A 24,417-nucleotide genomic window follows, 5' to 3' on the forward strand; every position below is an offset into this window, starting at 1 on the left:
TAATCGCCTCATAGACGCAGTAACTGAGCTGAAGCAGTGGGTGGCATTACAGCACTTCTACTGGCGCCTTTCGCACCGCTTCTTGTGTGAATGGAACACGCCAGAAGCGGCAAGATCGCAAGCAAAGCCTGTCGCCCACCGCGTCCCGTGTAAAACCGCCTGAACTGTGGCACAAATATAACGCCGTAACTCAAAACGCAGCAGGTTAATGTCCTTATGATTCGGCGGACTGTGCTATCCCATAATGCACGCGCGCCTCGACTTGTTTATGGTGACGTCATGTCGCAGTCTTTTCAGTATCAATGGGTGGTGGCAGACTGTCTGTCTATGCTTAAAACACGACTTCAAATAAAACACTAAAAACACGCTACGTTAGCCCAAACACGAAGCAGCTTTGCTGCTAAAGGTAAGAAAGCTCTTAAATTTCGGAGAGTAAATAGTGGTGGTTGTTAGCAGTTAGCACATCGATCAGCTGCAGCAAACAGGCTGATTATTATGAGTTAGAATAACAGGCAGCCTCTGTTTTTGTGTGTTATTTTTCATATTTTACTCTTTTTGTTGTTGTGTATGGTTACATCGAGGCTGCAAGTGATCTCTGATAATAATGTAATGGCTTGTGTTCGTCAAATCATATAATCTGCAGAGTTATTGTCTTAAACCTTAAATACTAAGTCTTATTTACACTATTGTATGTGCTAACAACTCTGGTAGGCAACACAATAAAATGTCAGTCAATTGCATGCTTTTGTTGCCTTGCCTGTTATGCTTATATATATATAAAACAAAGATTAAATATTTAAAAGTTTGCAATATTTCTTGATCACTGATCTAATGTAAATAGATTACAGAATTTATTCAGTTGACCATGTTAACTTCCGATGTACAAAATGTCAGATTTTCCTTTTCCATTGAAACACACAAGATGTTGTTTTGAACATTCTCAAATCATGCTGGGATAACATGGACCATCAGGTTTTGCACAAATATGAGAAGTTCTTGCCAGTTTGGGTGTATACTATCATTAAAACAAAAGGAGAACATACCAAATACTAAGATATTTAGACATTTTTGTTAATTATTAAGGCAACTTTTCACTCATTTTATGCCGATAATATTATTTTTGTAATGCTATGAAATAAATGCCATGAATAATGCAAAATAAGTGTTTTTTCTAGAGATCGACCTATACAATACCGATTATTTTTGTGTTTAAGTGTCCGATAACCGATATGTATAACCGATTTTTAATTCTTGTTTTATTTCTGCTTTTAAGTACATTATTAACTTAATCATTTATCACTAACTTCTGGTGAACTGCTTTACAAAGCTAACATTTCACATAGTCTACAAAGAATTATACACGAGGTCAAAGCACCCTATTTCTCTTAAGTAATATTTAAAATGTAAAATCTTTTGTGTCCAATATTATCAGCAAACCTGATATTAAAGAACTGATAACCGATGTGCTTGAAAGCTTGGGACATTCGTAAAGTACTGGCAAAAATAAAATGGGGTGAAGATTGCACTATCATTTTGCAGCTGTACAGAATATTGGTCCGCTCTCGACTGGATTATGGGAGTATAGTTTACGGTTCGGCCTAAAAATCGTACCTACAAATGCTGGATACTGTACATCATCAAGGATTGAGACTTGCTTTGGGAGTCTTCAGGACTTCTATACAAAGTTAATACACAGAAGCAAATGAAGCACCTCTTCAAATTAGACACCTGAAATTGGCTCTTCAGTACGTAGTTAAGATAAAGACAAATCAACACAACCCAGCTTACATGCCAATCTTCTATCCACAGTATTTGCATTTGTATGAGACCAGACCCAGCTAAATCAGACCGTTTGAAATGCACATCAGACAACATATCTGCTACATTACTTACTGCACTGACAAACTATAGCTGGCTAACACAGCAAACAGATGTGATAAACATGAGTGACATGGTTGTCAGGGACAGGGTTAACATTATATTAGTTATATTGAAAAGGGAAAATGATGGGGTCATTGTTTATTAACTTTCCAGTATGTATTTCACAAACTAGTTAGCAACTTACAGAGAAGACACCTCTTAACTCCGCACCGCTTAACTCTGTCTGCAGATCCACTGTCAGCTAAACAATGGAGTCGGAGCACGCTCTGCTGGACAAACTACATTATGACACCAATTCTAAAGCATTGTTTTCTGCATTATATGTTCTGAAAAAAGTTTTCATATCTGCGCATATCGGTAAACATAAACGCTGATACCGATATATCGGTGAAGGGCTAATATCGGCCGACCGATATATCGGTTGGGCACTAGAAACAATTACAGCATAATCTTTTGTTGGATCACGGGACATAGCGGTCTTCTTGGAAATGAGCAAGCAGACACGGTCGCTAAAAAAGCTCTCACGGAAAGAATTAAAGCGTGCAGAATCCCACCCTCGGACCTCAAGCCCCTATTCAACCACCATATTTTAAATAAATGCCAAACGGAATGGGAAAGATGTCTTAATAACAAACTATTTGAAATAAACCCTGTGGTTGGAATAAGATACATTTATCCCTTCAAATTTAGAAATGACCAAGTGGTGTACACAAGGTGTCATATAGGCCACACTAGACTGACCCATGGGTATTTATTGAAAGGTGAAGAACCACCAAAATGCCAATATTGTAACACCCCTTTGACTGTGAAGCATGTGCTCCTGATCTGCCCTATTTTTAAAGTCATGAGACAACGCTTTTTATCTGGAAAAAACTTGAAAGACTTGATTTGTAAGATGTGCCCAGGAAAACTCTTGGAATATTTATCAACAGTGCAACTAAATGATCTTTTATAGAATTGATTTACTGTACTTGATTGAATAGTCTTCCTTTTTTCTATGTATTGTTTTTGCAAGGTGTGTTGTATATATGAATTGTTTGACTGCCACCTGTATTTGTCATGAAATAGCCATTGTAGCTGATATGGCAATACACACCAAACAAAACAAACTGATAACCAATGTAAATATCGGTTAAAAGTATCAGTCAAACCGATTAGAATTCTATCTCTAATTTTTACTACCCACTTTACAAAACCATTTAACTTTAAATACGTTTGTTAATATGGTGACTTTTATGTTCACCCAACAGCAGGGACTCAAAGCTCATCACAGTCTCAGCTCTGTGGCTATCAGTGTGCAGAGACTTCCAGGCACCTCTCTTATCCTGTCATTCACTCCTTCCTCCAGAAATGAGCATGGGAAAAACACCGCTGTGGAAAAAGTCTGACATGCTGCTTCGGTCTTGTTTTTAGGATCCAATGGGAAGACAGAGTCTGGCTGGGTGCATACTGAAAGGCAGTGTTGAGAGTCACGTGAGGATTTGTACAAGTAAGAGTGTCCACTGATATATTCTGTGCCTACATCCGTCAAGCGTTTTTCCTGGAGAAACATTTTTACGTGTTTGAATTGAAAAGAAAGGGCAGAAATGATTCTGCACAATTAAAAGTGATGTTTTCAAGGACTCATTGTCTGTAATAATTAGTCATAGTCATACCGTCTTCTTGAAGGAAAAGTGTATGGTAATTGTAAACTTAATGGTGAGTCCTTCATCCCCAAAATGCTATTTCCTTTCTGCCTCTCCTGAAGTGCTCCTCCGCTCTCTTTGATGTCGCTCACTAATGGGCATCTCTCGCTCCTCGGTTACCATGGTGACTGGCCTCGTCTGATACACACTGGAAGTGTATGTGGAAGTATTTGTGGCAGGAGAGAGTGAGGCAGGGCACAGCTGCACTTTCTAAAAAAATGTAATTATGTCGTCATCTTTGCAGTTCAGTCTGCGTTTGGAGTTTTTGTGAGGTTGATTGATTTGACTTTATTCATTGATGTTGGCCTTATTTGAATTCAGCAAGGCAGGCAAGCAATATGCGATGTATTTAGGTGTAAATCTGCATGTGTAACACCTCTCACTTTCCTTTCAGTGCAGTGAACCAAATGGGGCATTGCAGTACCCAAATCATCATTCTCCTCATCCTGCTTCAGATTTTACGGACATCAGCTAAAGGTAAAAAAAAAAATAAAAATCTTGTCAGTCTTCACTTAGTTTCTGAGCTTTGTTTGTCTATTTTGTTGTGGAATGTTTTATTGTTATTATTATTATTTTTAGCAGTAGTCTCAAATGGTCAGGCTTTTGGAAATCAGCAATTGAAGTCTGGTCCATATTGCAGATTATTCTGGCCAAGAACTGCACATAGACAGGAAAGCGACAAAACAGGGACTGTTCTACCTCCGCTTTTTTATTAGTCTTAAGTAGGGCTGGGTAATAATACCGATTTTCTGGTTAACCTTCAATTTAACGATTATGATATCGAATCTTAAAATACCAAGGTTGCTTTTTACCTTTAAAGTTTACAAAAAACAATATGGTAAACATGATATTAGTGTGATAAAATCACTTACTAACCTTTTCTATGTAATGTCAACAAACCCTAAAACCCTTAAATTACTAAAAATGGCAATTTAAACAACTTTACAGCTCAAATAATAAACAAGTTTTGACGTGTGCTTTTATAAAATTAATAAGCTTCACATTTCTGCCTTTAAACCCTCCAAAAATTGGCCCCATTCACTTCCATTGCCTCACTGTGTGACTGTGAAATTAATTTTGGTGGGAATCAGCATTATGCTGCAAATGCTGTCAGTTGACCTTAACTTGTATCGAACCAGAATATTCCTTTTAATATTTTCTGGAGTTGTCGAAATTAACGCATTAATACATGCAATAATCTTTATAATGTGTAACACATACATTTTTCTTTAAAGCAGTTAACGCATTTACCAATTTTCACATTTGAGTCTGACATTTCATTCAGCTCCGTATGAGTTCTGAACTCTGGAGTAGGCTGGAATCACACAATAGTGATTCTGTCAGTGATCAAGTGATGGAGAATGGACCTTTTAACCGTATTTTTTATACAAAACAAACTCTGATGGGACATGTGTAATGTTGCGTTCACATGACACACTGGAGTGAAGCATCAGTGGAAGCTTCTTACCGGGCAATTCGGATGAAGTATAATTTACGTGCACAGTGCTAGTGCTCGGTGCAAAACAAGACGTTCTTTGCCGCGCTTTTCGTGTAGTGTTCAAAAGCTGCATATCATGTGAATATGACTTCACGATTGCTGTAGCAAAGTGGATAGCCACGATTAATATTGAGGGTTTAAGAGATTTAATGCACATTACAATGAATACTCAACCTACGGGAACATGTTCTTTCATTTTGTCAATGTCCCACTTAGACTTTGGGAAACGTTTAATTTTACTTGAAGTTGTGCTGTTTCAGTGCATTTCTATCTTTATGCTGTGGAATACTTAGTTTGGAATATGTTCATAAAACATTATTGTTACATATTGTTTTCTTCTCTAAGAAGAAACTAAATGCATTTTGACAGGAAACGAAGTACATATAGTCAAGTTTAAGCACTTTAAAAATTTGCGATTAACCATTAAAAATCATGTGATTTAAATATTTTATTTGACTAACACCACTATTTGATTCCAAATGTAACAAGTTAGATGGTCCCCTGTATAATTTGCAGCATTAGCATAGAGAATTTCTTTCATGCAAGCAAAATGGGCATTAGAACTCAAATATGCTCAAATGAATCAGAATCGAATCAAGAGCTTGTGAAATTACTATTTTAAAAATCCCTTATCCAGTGATCATGAACAACTGGATAATTCAGGGAAGAGGTGTGGGAACCTTGAATAGTTCATAGTCAAACTTCCAACCACACATCTGTAGGTTGTTTATTTGTGTTGCTTTCAGTAGGTATCTCTGTGTCCTATCCTGTTATCGTGTCTTACAGAGAGTATAAAACATGAATGCTGGGTTAATTGATCTGTCACTGATGCTCTTTGGCCCTCTATTGTCCCTCAAAATGTAGTCAATTTGTAAACTCGTCAGTTCAGTTCAGTGTCACAGGAAATGAAGGCAAGGAGAAGTGAAGAAAACAGTTATCAGTCTGTGAGATCTGACGTCATACTGGTCTTCATTCATTTATTTTTTCCCAGAATATTTACAGCTGGTGGATCTGTGTTCTTAAAGGAGTCATGACATACCTTTATATTATTTCAATATGTTCCTTGAGGTTCACTTATGATAATAAAGTCAGCATGAAATGGAAGTTGCGACCGACTTCCGTATTGTGACGTATGTCTGAGTGAAACGGCTTATCGAACATTAAAAAAATTTAGGGCGGGGACTTGATTTTATCCATCAGTTGTTGACTGGATTGTGAAAAGTGGCCGTTGCGTACCGGGGTGGAGGCAGATGTGAATGCGAGTTTGCATTAGACACAAACACACACCATGCTGCTCAAGCCAGAGCCTGTAATCTGTGAAAGTTAGCAGCGATGTCAACACATTGATGATCAAACTGACAACATAAACGCACAAGCACATCGCGGAAAAACGAGCGAGTAAAAGATAACAATATTTTAACGTTTTGAATCACAATACACTTAATATAAAGGGAATAAAACACGTACTCGTGTTGTACATCCCAAGATACCTGCATTAAAAAAATATGAATAAACTCCAGAGGCATCTGAAGCGTTGTATTCAGTATGATCACTTCAGCAATTCAGGCGAGAAATAGCTCGAACACATCTGCAAATTCACCATTATTCGTCTTCATTCGAAATGTAAATTCAAGCCAGCTGGGCAGGGTGAGTTCTCATGTAAGTTAGGACGTAAAGTTCACACTAAGGGCTTAGTAACTATTAGTTAGTTTGTAACTAAGTCAGTGATTAATTTGGTTGCACCACCTGTTCTTAAGGCAAGACTTAACTATTAGGTCGTAAGCTCTCAGTAAAGTGATGAGTAGTCACATAATATGACGTTTACCTGTATTGATCCAATAAGCAGCCTTCAAATTTGTACACAGAAGTATTAAAAAGCTGTGTATTTCAGTTTTATCTTGTTACGGTTGATGTTCAAACCTTGTTTGCTCACGTAACTGTCAGCTGTAATAAATTAAATCCCCATTAAAATACGATACGTAATAAAAGTACATTTGATAAATAGTATATTTTCCCTGTGTAAATAACAATAAATAGGAACTGTATCTAAAATAAATAAGGGGTGATAAATACTAATACAACAGGCTGGAAAAATAGACATTTATTCATTTTAATACCTTACATATTTCGTATGTTGACACCGGGCGACGCACCCTGAAAACTGCACAGTTAGAAAGGTTTCATGCTGAAGGGCCACTTAAAAGTAATTATTATTTTTTTTTCTCTCGTAAATGTAAACGAGTGTAAATGCCAACATCATCATATATGTCGAAAGGATTGAAGCCTGTCATGAAACATGAGCTCATTGATGTCATTAAATGAGTCTGCTTTTTTATTCCATCAGTTACTCCTGGTCGGAGGCTGCCGTAAATATTTAGTTTATGCGTAGAGTTATGTCTTACCTAAATTTAATGGTGCAATGCTCAAATATTTAGTAGTGCGTAAATTGTGACTTAGTGCCCATTTATGCAACAACTAGGCTAAGTTGTAACGTACGTATAGCTGGTGCAACTGGCCCCTGGCCTGTAACAAAGGAAGTTTGGGGTAAGGAACAAGAGTTTTATAGGAAAAAAGCCAAAAAAAAACCAAAAAAAAAAAAAAAACTTTGCATTAGCTGCTTTGACTGCAAGTTTGTTTATACTCTTGAAGGGGCTTGATTAAAACTGAGTACCACTTGCATACGTCAGCAGAGCAGAGTCAGTCATTTGACAGAAGTTATGATATTTTGAATAAAGATTATGAGGTAAAAAATAAATTATAAAATAGCCAGTATGCATGGGTGAATCGTTCATAATAAGACCAGTAGCATACATTAATAAAATGAATATGGTCAATTTTGATTAACTCTTTGTCATGACCCCTTTATCAGGCATAATTCCCTCATGTTGTTCCAAACCCGTATAACTTTCCATCTTCTCTGGAACACAAAATGAGATGTTATATAGAATGACCACCTCAGTCACCATTCTCTTTCATTTCATGTTTTGCTTTTGTTTTTACCCTTTTTAATGTTTTTGGTGAACTAACCCTTTAATTTATGCTTTAACTCTCTCACGTTCTATTCTCTCTCCAGATGTTTCCATTGGCTGCATGTGTGTTGGCAGTGACTGTAATGAGCAGCAGTGTACTGGAGACCAGTGTTACACATCTGTTATCATTAGCAACGATGTGACGACATTCAAACGAGGTTGCCTGATTGGACCGGAGAGCAAGCGCTTGACGTGTTCTGCTGCGCCCTCTGCTAGTCACGTTGTAGAATGTTGCTCCCAACACATGTGCAATGCCAACGTCTCGAAAGAGACCCTTCTTCGACTACTACTGACAAGTGAGTCAATACAGTCCTGCTATTCAAAAATAGTCATCTAAACATTACCGTTATATAGACTGTTTGAGGTTAGAATAAAGCAGTAAGCCATAAGAGTGTTTAAGGGGTCGTGTTAGGGATGATGTGAAGTCTAACAATAAACTATTCAACTGCCAAATAAGGAAGTTCATATTTCGAGCTGTACGCTGTTTACTAAGCAACTTCGTGCAATAATATAGAACTTATTTTTTTTTACCGTATATATCATTTTAACACCAATTTTACCCATGATTTTGATGGGTTTCGTTCAATCTTTTATTCAAGAATTTAGAGTTGCGTTTAGGTTTGAAGTCAATTGAGATCAGGATTTTTTCTACTGTATAATTGTGTTGGTGTCTTTGAGAAGGTCCAGAGGAAGAGAAGGCTGTGCAGTACCGTGTGAAGATGCTGTTTCTCTTTGTGCTGGGACCATTCGTGGTGCTGGGTCTGCTGTCTGTGCTGGCCGTGCTGGTGTGCCGTAGACTCCATCATGGGCGTCTGGAAAGACTACATGAGTTTGACACGGAACAGGGGGCCATAGATGGGCTCATTGCATCAAATGTTGGGGACAGCACCCTTGCGGTATGATATTTCTGTAAACTATAAAACATACCTTGGATACCTGAAAATATGAGGAAAGCTTGGCCTTGTAACATGTCTCTTAGACAGAGGTGGGTAGTAACGTGCTACATTTACTCCATTACATGTACTTGAGTACATTTTTGAAGAAAATGTACTTTTAAGAGTAGGTTTAATAGTGGCTACTTTATACTCTTAAGTAAATGTCTAATGAAAAAATCTTTTACTTTGTTACAATGGGTGACATTCCTTTCGTTACATTACTGGTTCTAATTAAATAGGTTTTAATAAATGCGTAACTTATTGAGAGATTTTTGAATGGGTCTTTTACGACAGCGGGACTTTACAGCTGCGCATTGTCACTCTAGTCCGAGTTCACCACTGCAGCAGCAAGCGCTCAAAACAAACACTTTCTTTAATCATGCGATGCCTGTATTTTACACCAAGACAAGTGGATATTTCAAGATTATAATTGCAGCTCCAACTCAAGAAAATTTGTTGCGGTGAGTTTTGGCGATTGTGATAACGTAAGCTTGTCTGTGTTGTGGTGATGGTCATTTTCAGGGTGATTCTGTAACTATGGGCTCTTATGAACTCAGTTTCAAAGTATACATTTTTATATCAGTGCTGAAATATATCAGTGCCTACTGTATAAATCCATGTAAACATCCGCATTGTGTAAATGCCTTTTTGCTCTGCCTATCCAGGGCTCCAGTCTGCGACTAAAATGGTTGCAAGTGCGACCAAAAATAATTGATTGCGACAATCTTTTAAAATCTAGTCGCCATTGGCGACAGTCGGGTTGTGTGCGTTCATATGCGGTTTCGTCAGATATCATCTTGTGAGTTATTGAATACATCTACGTATATAGCGCCAGTGCGTCTCGCGCCGTTTTTCACCCATTCTGTTTTTGACGAGCTCGCTGCACCGCACGCAACAATTAGGGATGGGCGGATCGATACTAAAGTATCGATAATTCCGATACTGATGTGGTATCAAGAATATCGATCCTCACATAAAAATATAGATTCTAAAGTTGTTGTTTTTTTAACTAGTGATCTTATTATTTAGATAACATGAATATTAATGCATCTCATAAGCTTCGAAGTGGAAAAAAAAACAAATAAAAAGCGCTGTCTGCTAAAATACATCAGCAGACAGCGCCCACCATTTCAGTCATAGCGCTCGTTCAAAGAGGGAGCAGTGCTTTCCTGAGGTAATGACAGAAAAACAGCATCTGGAGTTATTCACACTAAGTAATGACAAACCTAGACATGACATGCATTATAATGGGCATGTGTGACCATTTTTACAGGCTTATTTAAATTCAGAGGTGTTAAAACATTGATAACGATCTTTAATCCTCATTAATAAATGATACCCTTATGAAAAGTACCCATGGATTTACTGTAGTAATATTGTATTAACCATGACTAGTAACCACGACTGTAGTAACCATGTTTTGTTTTGTTTTTTTGGCAGTAACCATGGTTTTGCTACAGCATTACTGTAGTATCCATATTGTAACTTGGGTTTAGTAATAGTAGCCATATAATAATATCTATGGTTAATTTTGTGGTTTTATATGTTGCTTATACTTATAAATTTTTAAAAGGTAAACAAAGCAGCCTAGTAATTTTCTGCATAGGCCTATAAATATATAAAAAATATAAGTAATAATTTAAGTTACTCATTTTATCCAAAGAATTTGTAAAAATTAAATTTATTAGAGGTATTGGTATCGATATCGGCGATACTGGCCTAAAAGTACTTGGTATCGGATCGAAAATAAAATAAGTGGTATCGCCCATCCCTAGCAACAAAACAAGCCTGAGAGAGTTGTGAACAAATTACTCTTTTGAACCGGATCTTTTTCATGAATCATCCATAAAGAACTGAGGGTTTGAACTCAGGAGCTCAGGTTAGAAGTTTGAATCAGATTCACTTTCTCAGCGAATCAGCCGTCAGTGAGCTCACAACTGGGAGTGCAGACATTTCAAAATAACAGTCCCATGTGTATTTCGGGCTTCTTTATAATTAATAAGTCCCTTATTGTGTACCAGTTTTCCTTCTGGTTGTTATTGATTAAGATTGGAGTAGCACAATAAACTGCATCTGAGATTTCATTCAAATTGTACTCTTGTTGTCTCTGTGTCTTGGCCATCTGGTAAAAGTAAAGAAAGACTAAGGCAACATTTTAAAACAATTTATATATATATATATATATATATATACATACACACACACACACACACACACACACACTGATCAGCCACAACATTAAAACCACCTGCCTAATATTGTGCTGGTCCCCCTCATGCCGCCAAAACAGCGCCAACCCACAACTCAGAATATGCTATTGTTCTCACCACAATTGTACAGAGTGGTTATCTCAGTTACCGTAGACTTTGTCAGTTCGAACCAGTCTGGCAATTCTCTGTTGACCTCTCTCATCAACAAATCATTTCTGTCCACAGAACTGCCCCTCACTGGATGTTTTTTGTTTTATGGCACCATTCTGAGTAAATTCTAGAGACTGTTGTGCGTGAAAATCCCAAGAGATCAGCAGTTACAGAAAATCTCAAACCAACAATCATCAATGTGATTATCTAATCAGCCAATCCTGTGGCAGCAGTGCAGTGCATAAAATCATGCAGATACAGGTCAGGAGCTTCAGTTAATGTTCACATCAACCATCAGAATGGGGAAAAAATGTGATCTCAGAGATTTGGACCGTGGCATGATTGTTGGTGCCAGAAGGGCTGGTTTGAATATTTCTGTAACTGCTGATCTCCTGGGATTTTCACGCACAACAGTCTCTAGAATTTACTCAGAATGGTGCCAAAAATAAAAAAACATCCAGTGAGGGGCAGATCTGTGGACAAAAATGCCTTGTTGATGAGAGAGGTCAACAGAGAATGGCCAGACTGGTTCGAACTGACAAAGTCTACGGTAATTCAGATAACCACTCTGTACAATTGTGATGAGAAGTATATCATCTCTGAATGCTATTCTGAGATGCGAGTTGGTGCTGTTTTGGTGGCACGAGGGGGACCTACACAATATTCGGCAGGTGGTTTTAATGTTGTGACTGATCTGTGTATATATAAAATCAAGCTTTTGACACTTAGGACAATTGAGGGACTTGCACACAAATATTACACGAGGTGCAAACATTCATTGATGTTCAAGAAGACAACATACTACTATATGCATACTATTCTTTATGTAAATAGCTGTAATGTATATTCTGAAGAGCAGTACTAAATACATTTACTTTTATATTTTTATAAATGTGAAAGGGGTGTGAACATTTATGAGACAAAAAGGAATGCAAACTTATCTTCTCAACTATATATACTGTTTATTAAACCTTCGATTAATGGGTTATCAGCTGTCTTCCTTTTCTTTGGCTGTCTATCTTGTTTCTGAACAGCAATCTATATCGAGCAATTCTGTGATTTGGCGACTAAAAACAGCCATTTGGCTCCTTATTGTTTCAATTTAGGAGCCAGTGTAGTTACAGAACTAAGAATCCATGCAGGACTTTAAAAAGCTGTGAAATAGCGAAGGTAGCCATTAATAAAGCGTGATCTTGCTTAGTTTTATTCAGCATTATATATGATTGAGCCTGTAGAATATTGTTCACATTTTACACCATAAAAATTAATAGAAAATTTCCAAACTTCTCTTCTAATTGACAGATTCGTCAAAATTTGACAAGCGTACTTAAAGTTAGTTCATAGTTCAGCCATATATTAATGTTTTGTCATAATTTCCCCGCCCTCATGTTGTTCCAAACCTGTGTGACTTTCTGAATTTTGTGGAACCCAAAAGATGTTAGAGACTCACCATTCCCTTTTAAAATATGGAGGGAAAAACATTAAGTGAAAGTAAATGGTGACTGAGGATAACATTCTGTCTGACATGTCCTTAATTGTGTTGCATTGACGAAAGTCATACAGGTTTGGAACAACATGAGGGTGAATCATGAAATAATTATTATTCTGTAATTCATTTTAAATGTGTTATGGAATATTGGGGAGTAAATGTCCATTATGTTACATATGACAGTAACTAGTTAATTGCTACTTGAGTATTCTTTTAATTGGATACTTTTTTACTTTTACTCAAGTAATTATTAACCTAATTACTTCTACTTGAGTAATTATTTTTTCAAGTAATTGTACTTTTACTTGAGTACAGTTTTTGGCTACTCTACCCACCTCTGCTCTTAGACCCTCTCCAAAATGGTGCCCTCAGCCCTTGGGATCCTCTTACAAATCCTCGCTGTAATAATGTTATATTGTGTTTTGACTGTTGGTTAGTACAGTCGTTCCCAAGCCACTGATGGAAAAGTACCGGCAGTACTGAGAACTGACTGTTTGTCTACACTTGGCTGCTTTCAAATGCTCATATGTCTGTGCGTGCTCTATAGAGCGCTTGTGTCTCATAGCGAATGCAGCTGCGCGTGAACAATCAAATGCGCTTCCTGGGGAAAAATGCCCCTCTTGACTCAATATTAACTTAAACACAGCTGTTAATGTATTACAAGAGTGTGAGCAGACAGGACAAAAATCTACACGGTCTTGGCGTGATCTTAATGTAAATACAGCTGTCAATGTATTTGTATATTCACGGGTTGTAGAAAGTGAAGAGTCAAATGCAGACTGAAAGAAAGTCAGATATCCATGAATCAAAAACAACAAACAAAAACAGATAGGATCCCGTAAACGGGAACCAACAATACAAAATCCAATACAAGTGACCTGGTAGGAATACTCAAAGTAGTGAGCATAAACAAGACGAACCAGCAACTAAACAAGGGAAGCAAGGGCTATATCTACACAGATTTAACAAAGGAGAAAACAAGAGGCAGGTGGGGGTGATCAAGCAAACTAAAAGACGGGTGGAGTCTAGACACAACACAGAGCACATGGGCAGAAAATACATACAAGCCAAAACAACCGGATGACAGGATCCCGACACTAAATAAAAACTGAACATAAGATTCGGGAATCTGACAGTATTATGTGAAATTAAGTAGACAGGACAAAAATCTTATATCTCATAATAATTCATCTGCAATGTGTATATGCAGCCATAGACCTGCAGCTGTCTTATATAGGTTTATCATTAATATTAATCAAAACGATATTGACAAGAAAAAGATAAATGTACTCACTGTCCTTGGCTGGATAACTTTAGTAGCTGTAAGCCCAATAAATTTCAATGACAGGTTCATCTCAGTCAGACATCAGTATTAATCATCAGAATCAGTACGTATACATTTTGTAATGTGCAGCCTTAATGCTAAAATGCTTTAAATTATTGTTTTTTTCCACATCAATCTACACTCCATAACCCATAATGATGAAGCAAAAACCAGATTTTTGAAAACTTTGCAAATTTATTAAAAACAAATATCACATTGACATAATTATTCAGACCCTTTGCTGTGATACTTGAAATTAAGCTCAGGTGCATCCCATTTCTCTGGATCATCTTTGAGATGTTTCTACACTTTGATTGGAGTCCACCTGTTGCATATTCAATTGATTGGACATGATTTGGAAAGGTACACACCTGTCTATATAAGGTCTCACAGCTGAAAACGCATATCAGAGCAGGCCGCCTGGCTAAACTGAGCAAACGGGGGAGAAGGGCCTTAGGAAGAGAGGTGACCAAGAACCAGATGGTCACTCTGGTTGAGCTCCAGAGATCATGTGTGGAGATGGGAGAAACTTGCAGAAGGACAACCACCACTGCAACACTCCACCGATCTGGGCTTTATGGCAGAGTGGCCAGACGGAAGCCACTCCTCAGTGCAAGACACATGAAAGCCTGCTTGGAATTTGCACACAAAAAAAACACCTAAAGGACTCTCAGACAGTGAGAAACAAGATTCTCTGGTCTCATGAAATGAAGATTGAACTGTTTGGCCTCAATTCCAAGCATCATGTCTGGAGGAAACCTGGCACCGCTCATCACCTGCGCAATACCATCCCAACAGTGAAGCATGGTGGTGGTAGCATCATGATGTGGGGGTGTTTTTCAGCTGCAGGGACTGGGGGACTGGTCAAGGTTGAAGGAAAGCTGAACGCAGCAAAATACAGAGATATCCTTAATGAAAACCTGGTCCAGAGCGCTCTGGACCTCAGACTGGGCCAAAGGTTCACCTGCCAACAGGACAATGACCCTAAGCACACAGCCAAGACAATGCAAGAGTGGCTTAGGGACAACTCTGTGAATGTCCTTGAGTGGCCCAGCCAGAGCCCGGACTTGAATCCAATCGAACATCTCTGGAGAGACCTGAAAATGGTTGTCCACCAATGGTCCCCATCCAACCTGACAGAGCTTGAGAGGATCTGTAAAGCAGAATGGCAGAAAATCCCCAAATCCAGGTGTGCAAACTTGTCGCATCATACCCAAAAAGACTTGAGGCTGTAATCGCTGCCAAAGGTGCTTCAACGAAGTACTGAGTTAAGGGTCTGAATACTTATGTCAATGTGATATTTCAGTTTTTCCTTTAATAAATTTGCAACGTTTTTTGCTTTGTCATTATGGGGTATGGAGTTTATATTGATGTGAAAAAATAAATAATTTAAAGCATTTTAGAAAATGTGAAAAAACAAATTAAGGTGTCTGAATACTTTCTGAATGCACATTATCTCACACAGTAAAGGTTGTCAATAATTTATGTAGTTTTATTTTGCATTATTTCTTTTTTAAATGTTTTTATATTACTTATTTCTAATGTTTAATTGCTGTAATGTATAATAAGAAACTCTTGGAGTGTTTTAATAGTATATTTGTTTATTTATTTATGTTTCAGTGGTTGGGGTGCCGTGGGGGAAAAACACTATGTAAGGGATAATGTGCTGTCATCCGGTTGTTAAAGCAAACTAAACTCCGACAGGGTGATCAGGATGCCGACGTGAAGCAGACTGTACATTATCCCACTTAATACATGGCTACCAACCAAATAAATAAAAACATGGACATTTTATATTCATTAGCATTGAAATTATGCAATTATGTGAGAAGAAATTTCTGAACAGCTAAAATCCACCTCCGTTTTGTGTTGGTTCTGTTCTGTTGGTGTTTGTTCTGTGAAAATGGCCATCTGACTCATGATTCAGCCTATTATAAGACTCTTTGACAAATAAATCAAGTTTGCATCAGAGATCTGTTGGTGTTTATTTTGTAATTAATGACCGTCTGACTGCATATGCATCTTATTACAATACTACTTGATAAATAAATAAAAAATGCACATGAAACATTGAATTGAGTTTAAATTATTTTATTAGCTTACTTATAGAGATCACACAGTGAGCCGAGAAGCAGGAACAATGGCTCGCAATACCCGGATGAGCGGTCTGATATGTGGATGTGCGGTTGTTACAGAAAAATATCAGACTACTAGATGGTGCCGTTGACCAATCAGAATAGATTATTCCAGAGAGCAGTGTAGTAAAAAGGAGTACCATAGTTTTAAAAAAGTACTGGGTTTTTAGTTGATCGCTTTAGGTTGCATAATAGGCAATTGTGAGCACCCTGTTTTACCATAAATTGACAATTGGAACAACCTATAGTCTTGTGGACCCCTCGGATATGCACAAATATCCAAATGTGATAGAGTAACGATAAAGCTTACCCATGAAACCAGTTGCTGTGGTTTAGCATTAGTAATTCTGCATTTACTCTTTTGCAGCTCACATAATGCCTGATCTGTCTTGTGTTGTGTTCTAGGATCTGATGGATCACTCTTGCACATCAGGCAGTGGTTCAGGTCTTCCCTTCCTGGTGCAGAGGACAGTTGCACGGCAGATCAGCCTGGTAGAGTGTGTTGGTAAGGCAGCAGATTTTAACACTAAGCCTTGTAGGACCTCCTCCTTTTGCATTAAACACTTACCCACAGAAGAGATGCTACCTGCTCCACTAGCTGAGTATTTTGTAATAACGATTAGGGCCTTTAAAAAAGTGGAAACCTCTGGGACTGTGTAATTGATATGCTGATTAATTGAATTAATCGCATAGTATGCATAATACTATTAAATTTTGCTGAGAAAGGCCTCCAAATAAAAATAACTTAATATGTAGTGATTAATTATATTTAAAAAATAGTAAATATAATATAATTATTCAGTTAATTAAAATGCTTTACATGATTGTGGCTGATGAGTAAAGCATTGACACTATTAGACATTAAAGGGTAATATATTGTTTATTTCCAAACAATATATGGGGGGGGGGGGGCGGGGTTAGGGCTTCTTCCTGCCAGGAACAGTTCAAGGAACTATTGTATAATAGGCTCCTGTACTTGGGCTGTGTGTTGCTGAAGTTGTGCATACTGCCCCCTACTCTCTGGGACTCATAAAATCATGAAATTTGTATTTCAAGTGTGAATTGCTCCAATGGTACGAATATTCCTTATTACGTCCGTGGTAATGATTAATTGCGTAAAAAATTTAACGTGTTATTTTTTTAAATAAAATTATTCGCACTGCATTATCACGATAAATCGACAGCCCTAGTAATTTCTGTCTGGAAAACCTGTCATAAATTGCAGATGGTGATATGTATTGATATCTGTGAGTGCTATTTTCACAGGTAAGGGACGTTATGGGGAAGTGTGGAGAGGACAGTGGCAAGGAGAGAATGTAGCTGTAAAGATCTTTTCTTCCAGAGATGAGAAGTCATGGTTTAGAGAGACGGAAATATACAACACTGTTCTATTACGACATGAAAATATATTAGGTGAGTCCGACCTCTTTGTTTCTGTCTGTGTCAATTAAAAGGAAAATGTAATTTTATTTATTTATTTATTTATTTATTTATTTTTTATAAATGCTGTAAAGTAATAAACTCCTTTTTTGCAGGGTTCATGGCATCTGACATGACCTCCCGAAACTCTAGCACTCAGCTGTGGCTCATCACACACTACCATGAAAACGGTTCTCTCTATGACTACCTACAGCGTGTTGCCGTGGAGATGTCAGATGGCCTGCACATGGCAGGGTCGGTTGCAAGCGGGCTGGTGCACCTGCACACAGAGATCTTTGGCACTGAAGGCAAACCAGCCATCGCTCACAGAGACCTGAAGAGCAAGAACATATTAGTGAAGAAAGATCTGCAGTGCTGCATCGCTGACCTGGGTACTTTCTTACAAATCTCTGCTGTTGTCCTCTTTGAATTTCATTTTAACATTCATTCAAATATGGGTCCTATTGATTTTTTTTATTGTCTTTATTTTTCTACTTTTGCTTCTGAATATGTGTGCATCATTTTGTAAAACAAATTTATGCCTGTCTTTTCACAAATTTGCTTCTCTTCCTTGTTAATCCTCTTTCCCCATGTCCTTCGGACTCTCTGTAGGTCTGGCAGTAACTCACACTCAGTCAGATAATCAGCTGGATGTGGGAAATAATCCCAAAGTGGGAACCAAGCGCTACATGGCTCCAGAGGTGCTGGATGAGTCCATTCAGACAGACTGCTTTGATGCCTATAAGAGGGTGGACATCTGGGCCTTTGGGTTGGTGCTGTGGGAGATCGCTCGCCGAACCATCAGTAATGGTTAGCTCACTAGACTTGCTCAAACTATCTGCATTTCACATCAGAAATATTCCATGTTTGCAGTACTGTTGATATTTAAGAACAACACAGATGTAGTGCAAGTTCACATTCATTAGTGAAATACTTGAAGCATTTAGATATTACTCTTAATACAGTAAGATTAATGAATGTTCAGTAATATTTTTAATAATCTGTTGTGATCATATAGGAATTGTAGAGGAGTATAAGCCACCGTTCTATGACCTGGTGCCTAATGACCCCAGTTTTGATGACATGAGAAAGGTGGTTTGTGTGGAGCAGCAAAGGCCGTTCATTCCAAACCGCTGGTTTTCAGATCCTGTAAGTACTGACAAGACACCTGTTTAACTAGTGTAGGATGTAACTTGCATATAGTCCAGTCATGTGGCAGAAACAGAGATGGTTGTAATTTTACAGCCATATTAAAGGAGTAGTTCGCACAAAGATTTTCTCATGACGTTCAAAACCATATGATTTTTTTTTTCTTCTGTGGAACATAAAAGGAGTTATTTTACAAAATGTCATGTTTTCAACCCAATAAAAATGAATGAGAAGGGGTCCTGTCAAGCTCCAAAAAATTGCAAAAAGCACCATAAAAGGATCATAAGGGGTCCAAATGACTTCAGAAGACTTATAGTAGTATAGTAATATAGTGCAGAAGACTTGTAATATAGTGCACAAGTCGTGTGGACTGTGGGGCTGGGTATTGATACAATATTTTCGATTCAGTTTCACAAGCTTTCGATTTGGATTTCAATTCAGTATCGATTTATATGTGTATATTTCAGTTATAATGTCCTTTTTGCTTGTATATGAAATAAATTCTCTCCCAGCTAATGCTGTTAATTAGACTGGGGACCTTCTAACTTGGTACATTATGAAAATATTAATTGTACTAATAATATTTTATTAGTTTTTCATCATTGGTCACATTTTGGCTTTTTAAAAAATGAACAAATCCATGTGTTAAATTAATAGGATATTATTTTCTTTGATTGCATAATTTGTTGTATTTACATTGATTTGTAGAGCACTTGTTTAAACGGGTACTGTCTCTTTAACAAAAATGGCATTTCTACAAAGAGGGTCTGTAGATGAGCGCATGTTAACAAGAAATACTCCAGTGGCTTTATCTCATCTGTGCTATGCATGATTAGAATTAAATGTGTATTTTTTGTTGTTTTTGTTCAACAACTGACTGTAGAGAACAGAAAGGGCATTAAAAGAGACATTATTCAGTGACAAATCGGTTGGGTGGATCTTGTCTGTGGACACATATTACACGGAACAACTTTTATTCTCAACATGCAGAGAAAGGATCCCGCTGCTGAATACTTCACCAATATACTACACAATCTCTGGAGTGTGAAATCTAAACATTTACTTGCCAGTTGCCTAATAAATAAATTTTAGTCGCATAGCGTGAAATTTGGTTGCAAATGTGAGTGATTTTCTCCCACTGTAGTAGAGGTTTGCGCATAGAGTAAAAGATCGATCTTGGGATTTAAGAATCGATATCAAGACCGTTCAAATGAAGATCGTGATGCTTTGGAAAATCGATATTTTTTTCATTTTTGGGTGAACCATTCTTTTAATGGTAACCTCTAAACACTTCTTAATCAAACTGTCCAATAATCACTCCCTTTATGCACTCTGCATTCCCATGCACTGTACACTGGAAATACAACCTGTGTGCAGTCTTGTTTGTCTGTCTTCATAGAGACCAAATAAAGGATGTTAATGATCAATCGATAATCGATTAATTGTTGTTAATAATTTTATTAATTTGATTAATCAATTTCAGATCAAATGCTTTCAGTAATCATGCCAGCAGACGTTGAAAAGTCATTCTATACAGTCATCTGCCTCTAGAGAGCACAATGTCGCTTTTGAGCTGCATGTCACGTCTTGTTCGCAACACCGAAGAAAAACCACACAGAAGCACATCCGTTACTTCCTCTCTTGTAAACAGGAAGCAGGCTTGATGTAATCAGTGTTGCAGCATTTCTCTATAAATGAACCTTAAGTTTTCTGCATACACTGTGATAGTATGTTAAAGTACAACATGACAACAAGCACCGTTGATTCGCTCTTCATCCCAACCTACAGTTACATAATTTATCGCCAGGAGAGCATGAAGGTTCTTTCACCTGACATCTCAGTTGAGAAGCGGTATGTTATGTACTGTTTATGCAGTGTGTTATGATTTGACTTAATTTCATATAAGAAATAAGTCCAAAGGTCATGATCCACAACAAGAAGTTTTAATGAAATATGTGTCTTCTATACAAGTTATTATTAACAGTAATTCATTAACATTAATCAAACTAAACATAGCCTAAATGTATTACAATACACTGAACTAAGAATATTTTAAAGCTGATGTAACTTTTTCAGTGTTAAAATACTTCCTTCTGTCCCAGCTTAATATCCAGAGACAACTACAAGTCATTCAGAGGTTAATTTTCTCGAAACTGTAAACGCTTTGTCTCTGTGGCATTATAAAATTCCTGTGTTTGTGTAGAGCGACCCACCCCAAAAACGTTACTCAACCAGTGCCGTAAGTTGGGGGCGGGACTATCTGACTGTTTGAACAGCAGCAGACAAGGAAAACATTGTTTACTTTGCAATTCCGTTCGGTGGCGCTAGTGTCACAGAAATAACATACTTCAGCTTTAAGATGAAAATTCCAATACTTGCACTTCTTAAGTGTGTTCATTTAAATTGTATTCAAATAGTATGCTACATGCACATATTATTTGGAGTCCTCCACTTTCGTTTTGCGGTATTAACGTTAACAATTAACTGATGAATTGATCGTTAATTTCCATGACAATCAATTATGAAAATGTCTGAGAATTGACATCCATTGACCAAATGCCTCTACAAATACAGTAAAACCTATAAAATCTTTATTGTGGGTCTACCTTGTGGTAAGGAAAAACTGCCTCATAAATTGACTAGATAATGTCTTATTTAACTATAGTTATTATATTTATCTTAATTTAAGAACATTACAAGTCAAGTCCTCACAGTGATGTAAGAACCCATGTATTTTTGTGTGTGTGGTTACAGACTCTGTCTGCTCTGGTGAAGCTGATGAAAGAGTGCTGGTACCAAAACCCTTCAGCTCGACTCACTGCCCTGCGCATCAAAAAGACTCTAGATAAAATCCACTGCTCACTAGAGAAGGGTAAAACCGACTACTGAAGAGAGAAAACTGCAGAACTACTGACCCACTAATTAAACACACACATGCTGTGTGTAACCAGACCTTTGGATTCAAGCGTTGGCATCTGTCTCAACTTTGTCATGTTGTTTAATCACTTTTTGTTCTTCCTGTCCATTGGCCTAAAAACATCTTTTATTGGAGAATTATATTCTCTTTCATGGGTTGTTCTTTGTTTCCCTACTGACCCCTGTGGGACTCCATTTTACCTCCAGAAGCTTACATAAAGAAGAATTAAAATAATTAAGACCGTAGGAATTTAGTTCTACGTGGCTTGCCTGACAGGCCTTGGATTGAACCCTCTGTCATGGATTTGTTTTCTTAAAACAATCAAATTTGCCTATTTAACCATTGGCGAACCTCTTATAGTTTTAGATTTTTTTTTAAACCAAGAGAACAGATACACACCAAAATGCAATCAGTTCCCATAGTGTGTGCATGTTTCTTAATGGCGCTGGAAGAACTTCATAGATGTGATATCACTTTTGGAGATTGCTTTTAGAACTCTGATGGCTTGTAAGCTTCTCAAAGGTCATTGTTACGTTAACGCTTGTATATAAGTTGAAATCTGCGACTCTGAACAAGTCACGGTAAGCGTTTCTGAATTTACTTTAGTGGTCGTGGGTGTACTTGTGTTATAAAACTCTGTTACAACATGCCACTATGTACAGTAGAGAACTTGAGACTAACATCTTTAATTAGGTTCTTTTGATACACAGTGGTTTAAGGTATATAAAAATGGTCACCTTTTACTCATCCTCATGTTGTGTCAAACCCACACATTTTCTTCTGTGGGAACACTAAATGTTTTGAAGAATGTGCACGCCAGTTTTTTTCCATACAATACCAAGCACTGTCAAGTTTAAAAAAGAATGAAGCAGCACCTGAAAAATAGTCTGTATGATGTGTGCGCTTTATTCCAAATCTTCTAAAGCCATGCGACATCTTTGTGAGAAGAACCGATTGTAATTTGTCATTATTTACTGAAAAAATTTCCCTCTATCACAACTCTCAAATCTCATTCACACTTCATATTTCACGTCACGTTGCATTGTGTTATACTATATTGTGTTATACTAAATTGGATGCGCATCGTGAATGAGATTTGAGAGCTTCGGTGGAGGGGAAGATTTTTAGTGATTATTGGCACATATTTTGGTCTGTTCCTCGCACAAAGCTATCAGATGGCTTTAGAAGACTTGGAGTATAGCGCATGAGTAATGTGGACTATTTTTATGTTGCTTTCTTTTGTCCTTGTGCTCCCTGGTCATGTATTATTTAATTGAATGGGAAAGAAATGAGTTGAGAATTCCTTAATCTCATCTGTTGTGCTCAACAGAAGAAAAACAGTCATATAAGTTGACATGAGAGTAAGTAAATGACAGAATTGTAATTTTTGGATGAAAAAAAATCATAGTCTGGTCATGTTCAAAGCACCCAGTGAGGGCTTCCTCTGACACAAGGCCTTTCTGACCTCCATAATTTTCATGCCTCTATGCTTGCCTGACAAAAAGCCATCGTAACACTTGTGTGTTTTTTGTAGCGGTTTCTCTCCTTGTTTGACTCGCTCTCTTTTCTCTGTTGTCTGATATGTTCTTTCTCATTCTGTCTCTTTTGCCCTCGCAGGCATGCATACTTGAGATGTTTCTTCACTGACAATCAACAGCTGTCCAGTAGGGCCTGAATTTTTTGCAAATGTGATGCTTGAATGCTTATTTTTGAGTTTTCAAGGCGACGTATCTACACGATTAACAAAGCTAGTCAACGTAAATGGATTCTGATTTTGTGAACTTGCATATTTGTTTACCCTCATGTTTTTTTGATGCTTTTGTATCCCCAACGGAGCCATGAACTTTGAGAATGCAGATGATTTTTCTTACAACTTTGACAAATATTTTAAAGTTCAATGTCACTCTTGTGTAGGATTTATGTGGTTTACAAAGGAAAATTCTATCTTGATTTACAGGTCCCAAGTACATAACTTTTGAGTTGAGTGGAATTGTATGATTAAGTTTTACATTAGGAATGTTTTATAAAGCTTAGGAAATAGTTTTAAGTAGATTTAAACACTACGCGAGATTGCTGATGTCTGCTTAGTGCTGGTAACTTTTGCTCTCCCCAAAAAGACTGAAACGTTTACATATTTGTGTTCTACTGAGGAACATTTGTAGGAATTCAACTACAGGAATTGTTTGCATTGTGAACTGTGAATATACACCGATCAGCCACAACATTAAAACCACCTGCCTAATATTGTGTAGGTCCCCCTCGTGCCGCCAAATCAGTGCCAACCCACATCTCAGAATAGCATTCAGAGATGATATTCCTCTCATCACAATTGTACAGAGCAGTTATCTGAGTTACCGTAGACTTTATCAGTTCGAACCAGTCTGGCCATTCTCTGTTGACCTCTCTCATCAACAAGGCATTCTCGTCTAAAGAACTGCTGCTCACTGGATGTTTTTTGTTTTTGGCACCATTCTGAGTAAAATCCCAGGAGATCAGCAGTTACAGAAATACTCAAACCAGCCTGTCTGGCACCAACAATCATCCATGCGATTATCTAATCAGCCAATCATGTGGCAGCAGTGCAGTGCATAAAATC

At 37.5% G+C, this 24,417-nt stretch overlaps 1 protein-coding gene across 1 annotated transcript; it reads left to right on the top strand.

Moving 5' to 3' along the window:
- Nucleotides 1–147: 147 nt before the first annotated feature.
- LOC127440420 (activin receptor type-1-like) lies at nucleotides 148–24,096 on the top strand. The gene is made up of 12 exons (XM_051696966.1): nucleotides 148–406; nucleotides 3,132–3,370; nucleotides 3,629–3,786; nucleotides 3,961–4,043; nucleotides 8,138–8,389; nucleotides 8,775–8,989; nucleotides 16,742–16,841; nucleotides 17,603–17,749; nucleotides 17,872–18,147; nucleotides 18,368–18,565; nucleotides 18,774–18,904; nucleotides 21,659–24,096. Exons 3-12 carry the CDS (start codon nucleotides 3,725–3,727, stop codon nucleotides 21,791–21,793), a joined length of 1,599 nt encoding a protein of 532 aa, XP_051552926.1. The 5' UTR covers nucleotides 148–406; nucleotides 3,132–3,370; nucleotides 3,629–3,724; the 3' UTR covers nucleotides 21,794–24,096.
- The last annotated feature ends 321 nt before the right edge of the window (nucleotides 24,097–24,417 follow it).

This window comes from Myxocyprinus asiaticus, chromosome 5 (genome assembly GCF_019703515.2).
Source record: "Myxocyprinus asiaticus isolate MX2 ecotype Aquarium Trade chromosome 5, UBuf_Myxa_2, whole genome shotgun sequence".
In the NCBI taxonomy this organism is placed as follows: Eukaryota; Metazoa; Chordata; class Actinopteri; order Cypriniformes; family Catostomidae; genus Myxocyprinus; species Myxocyprinus asiaticus.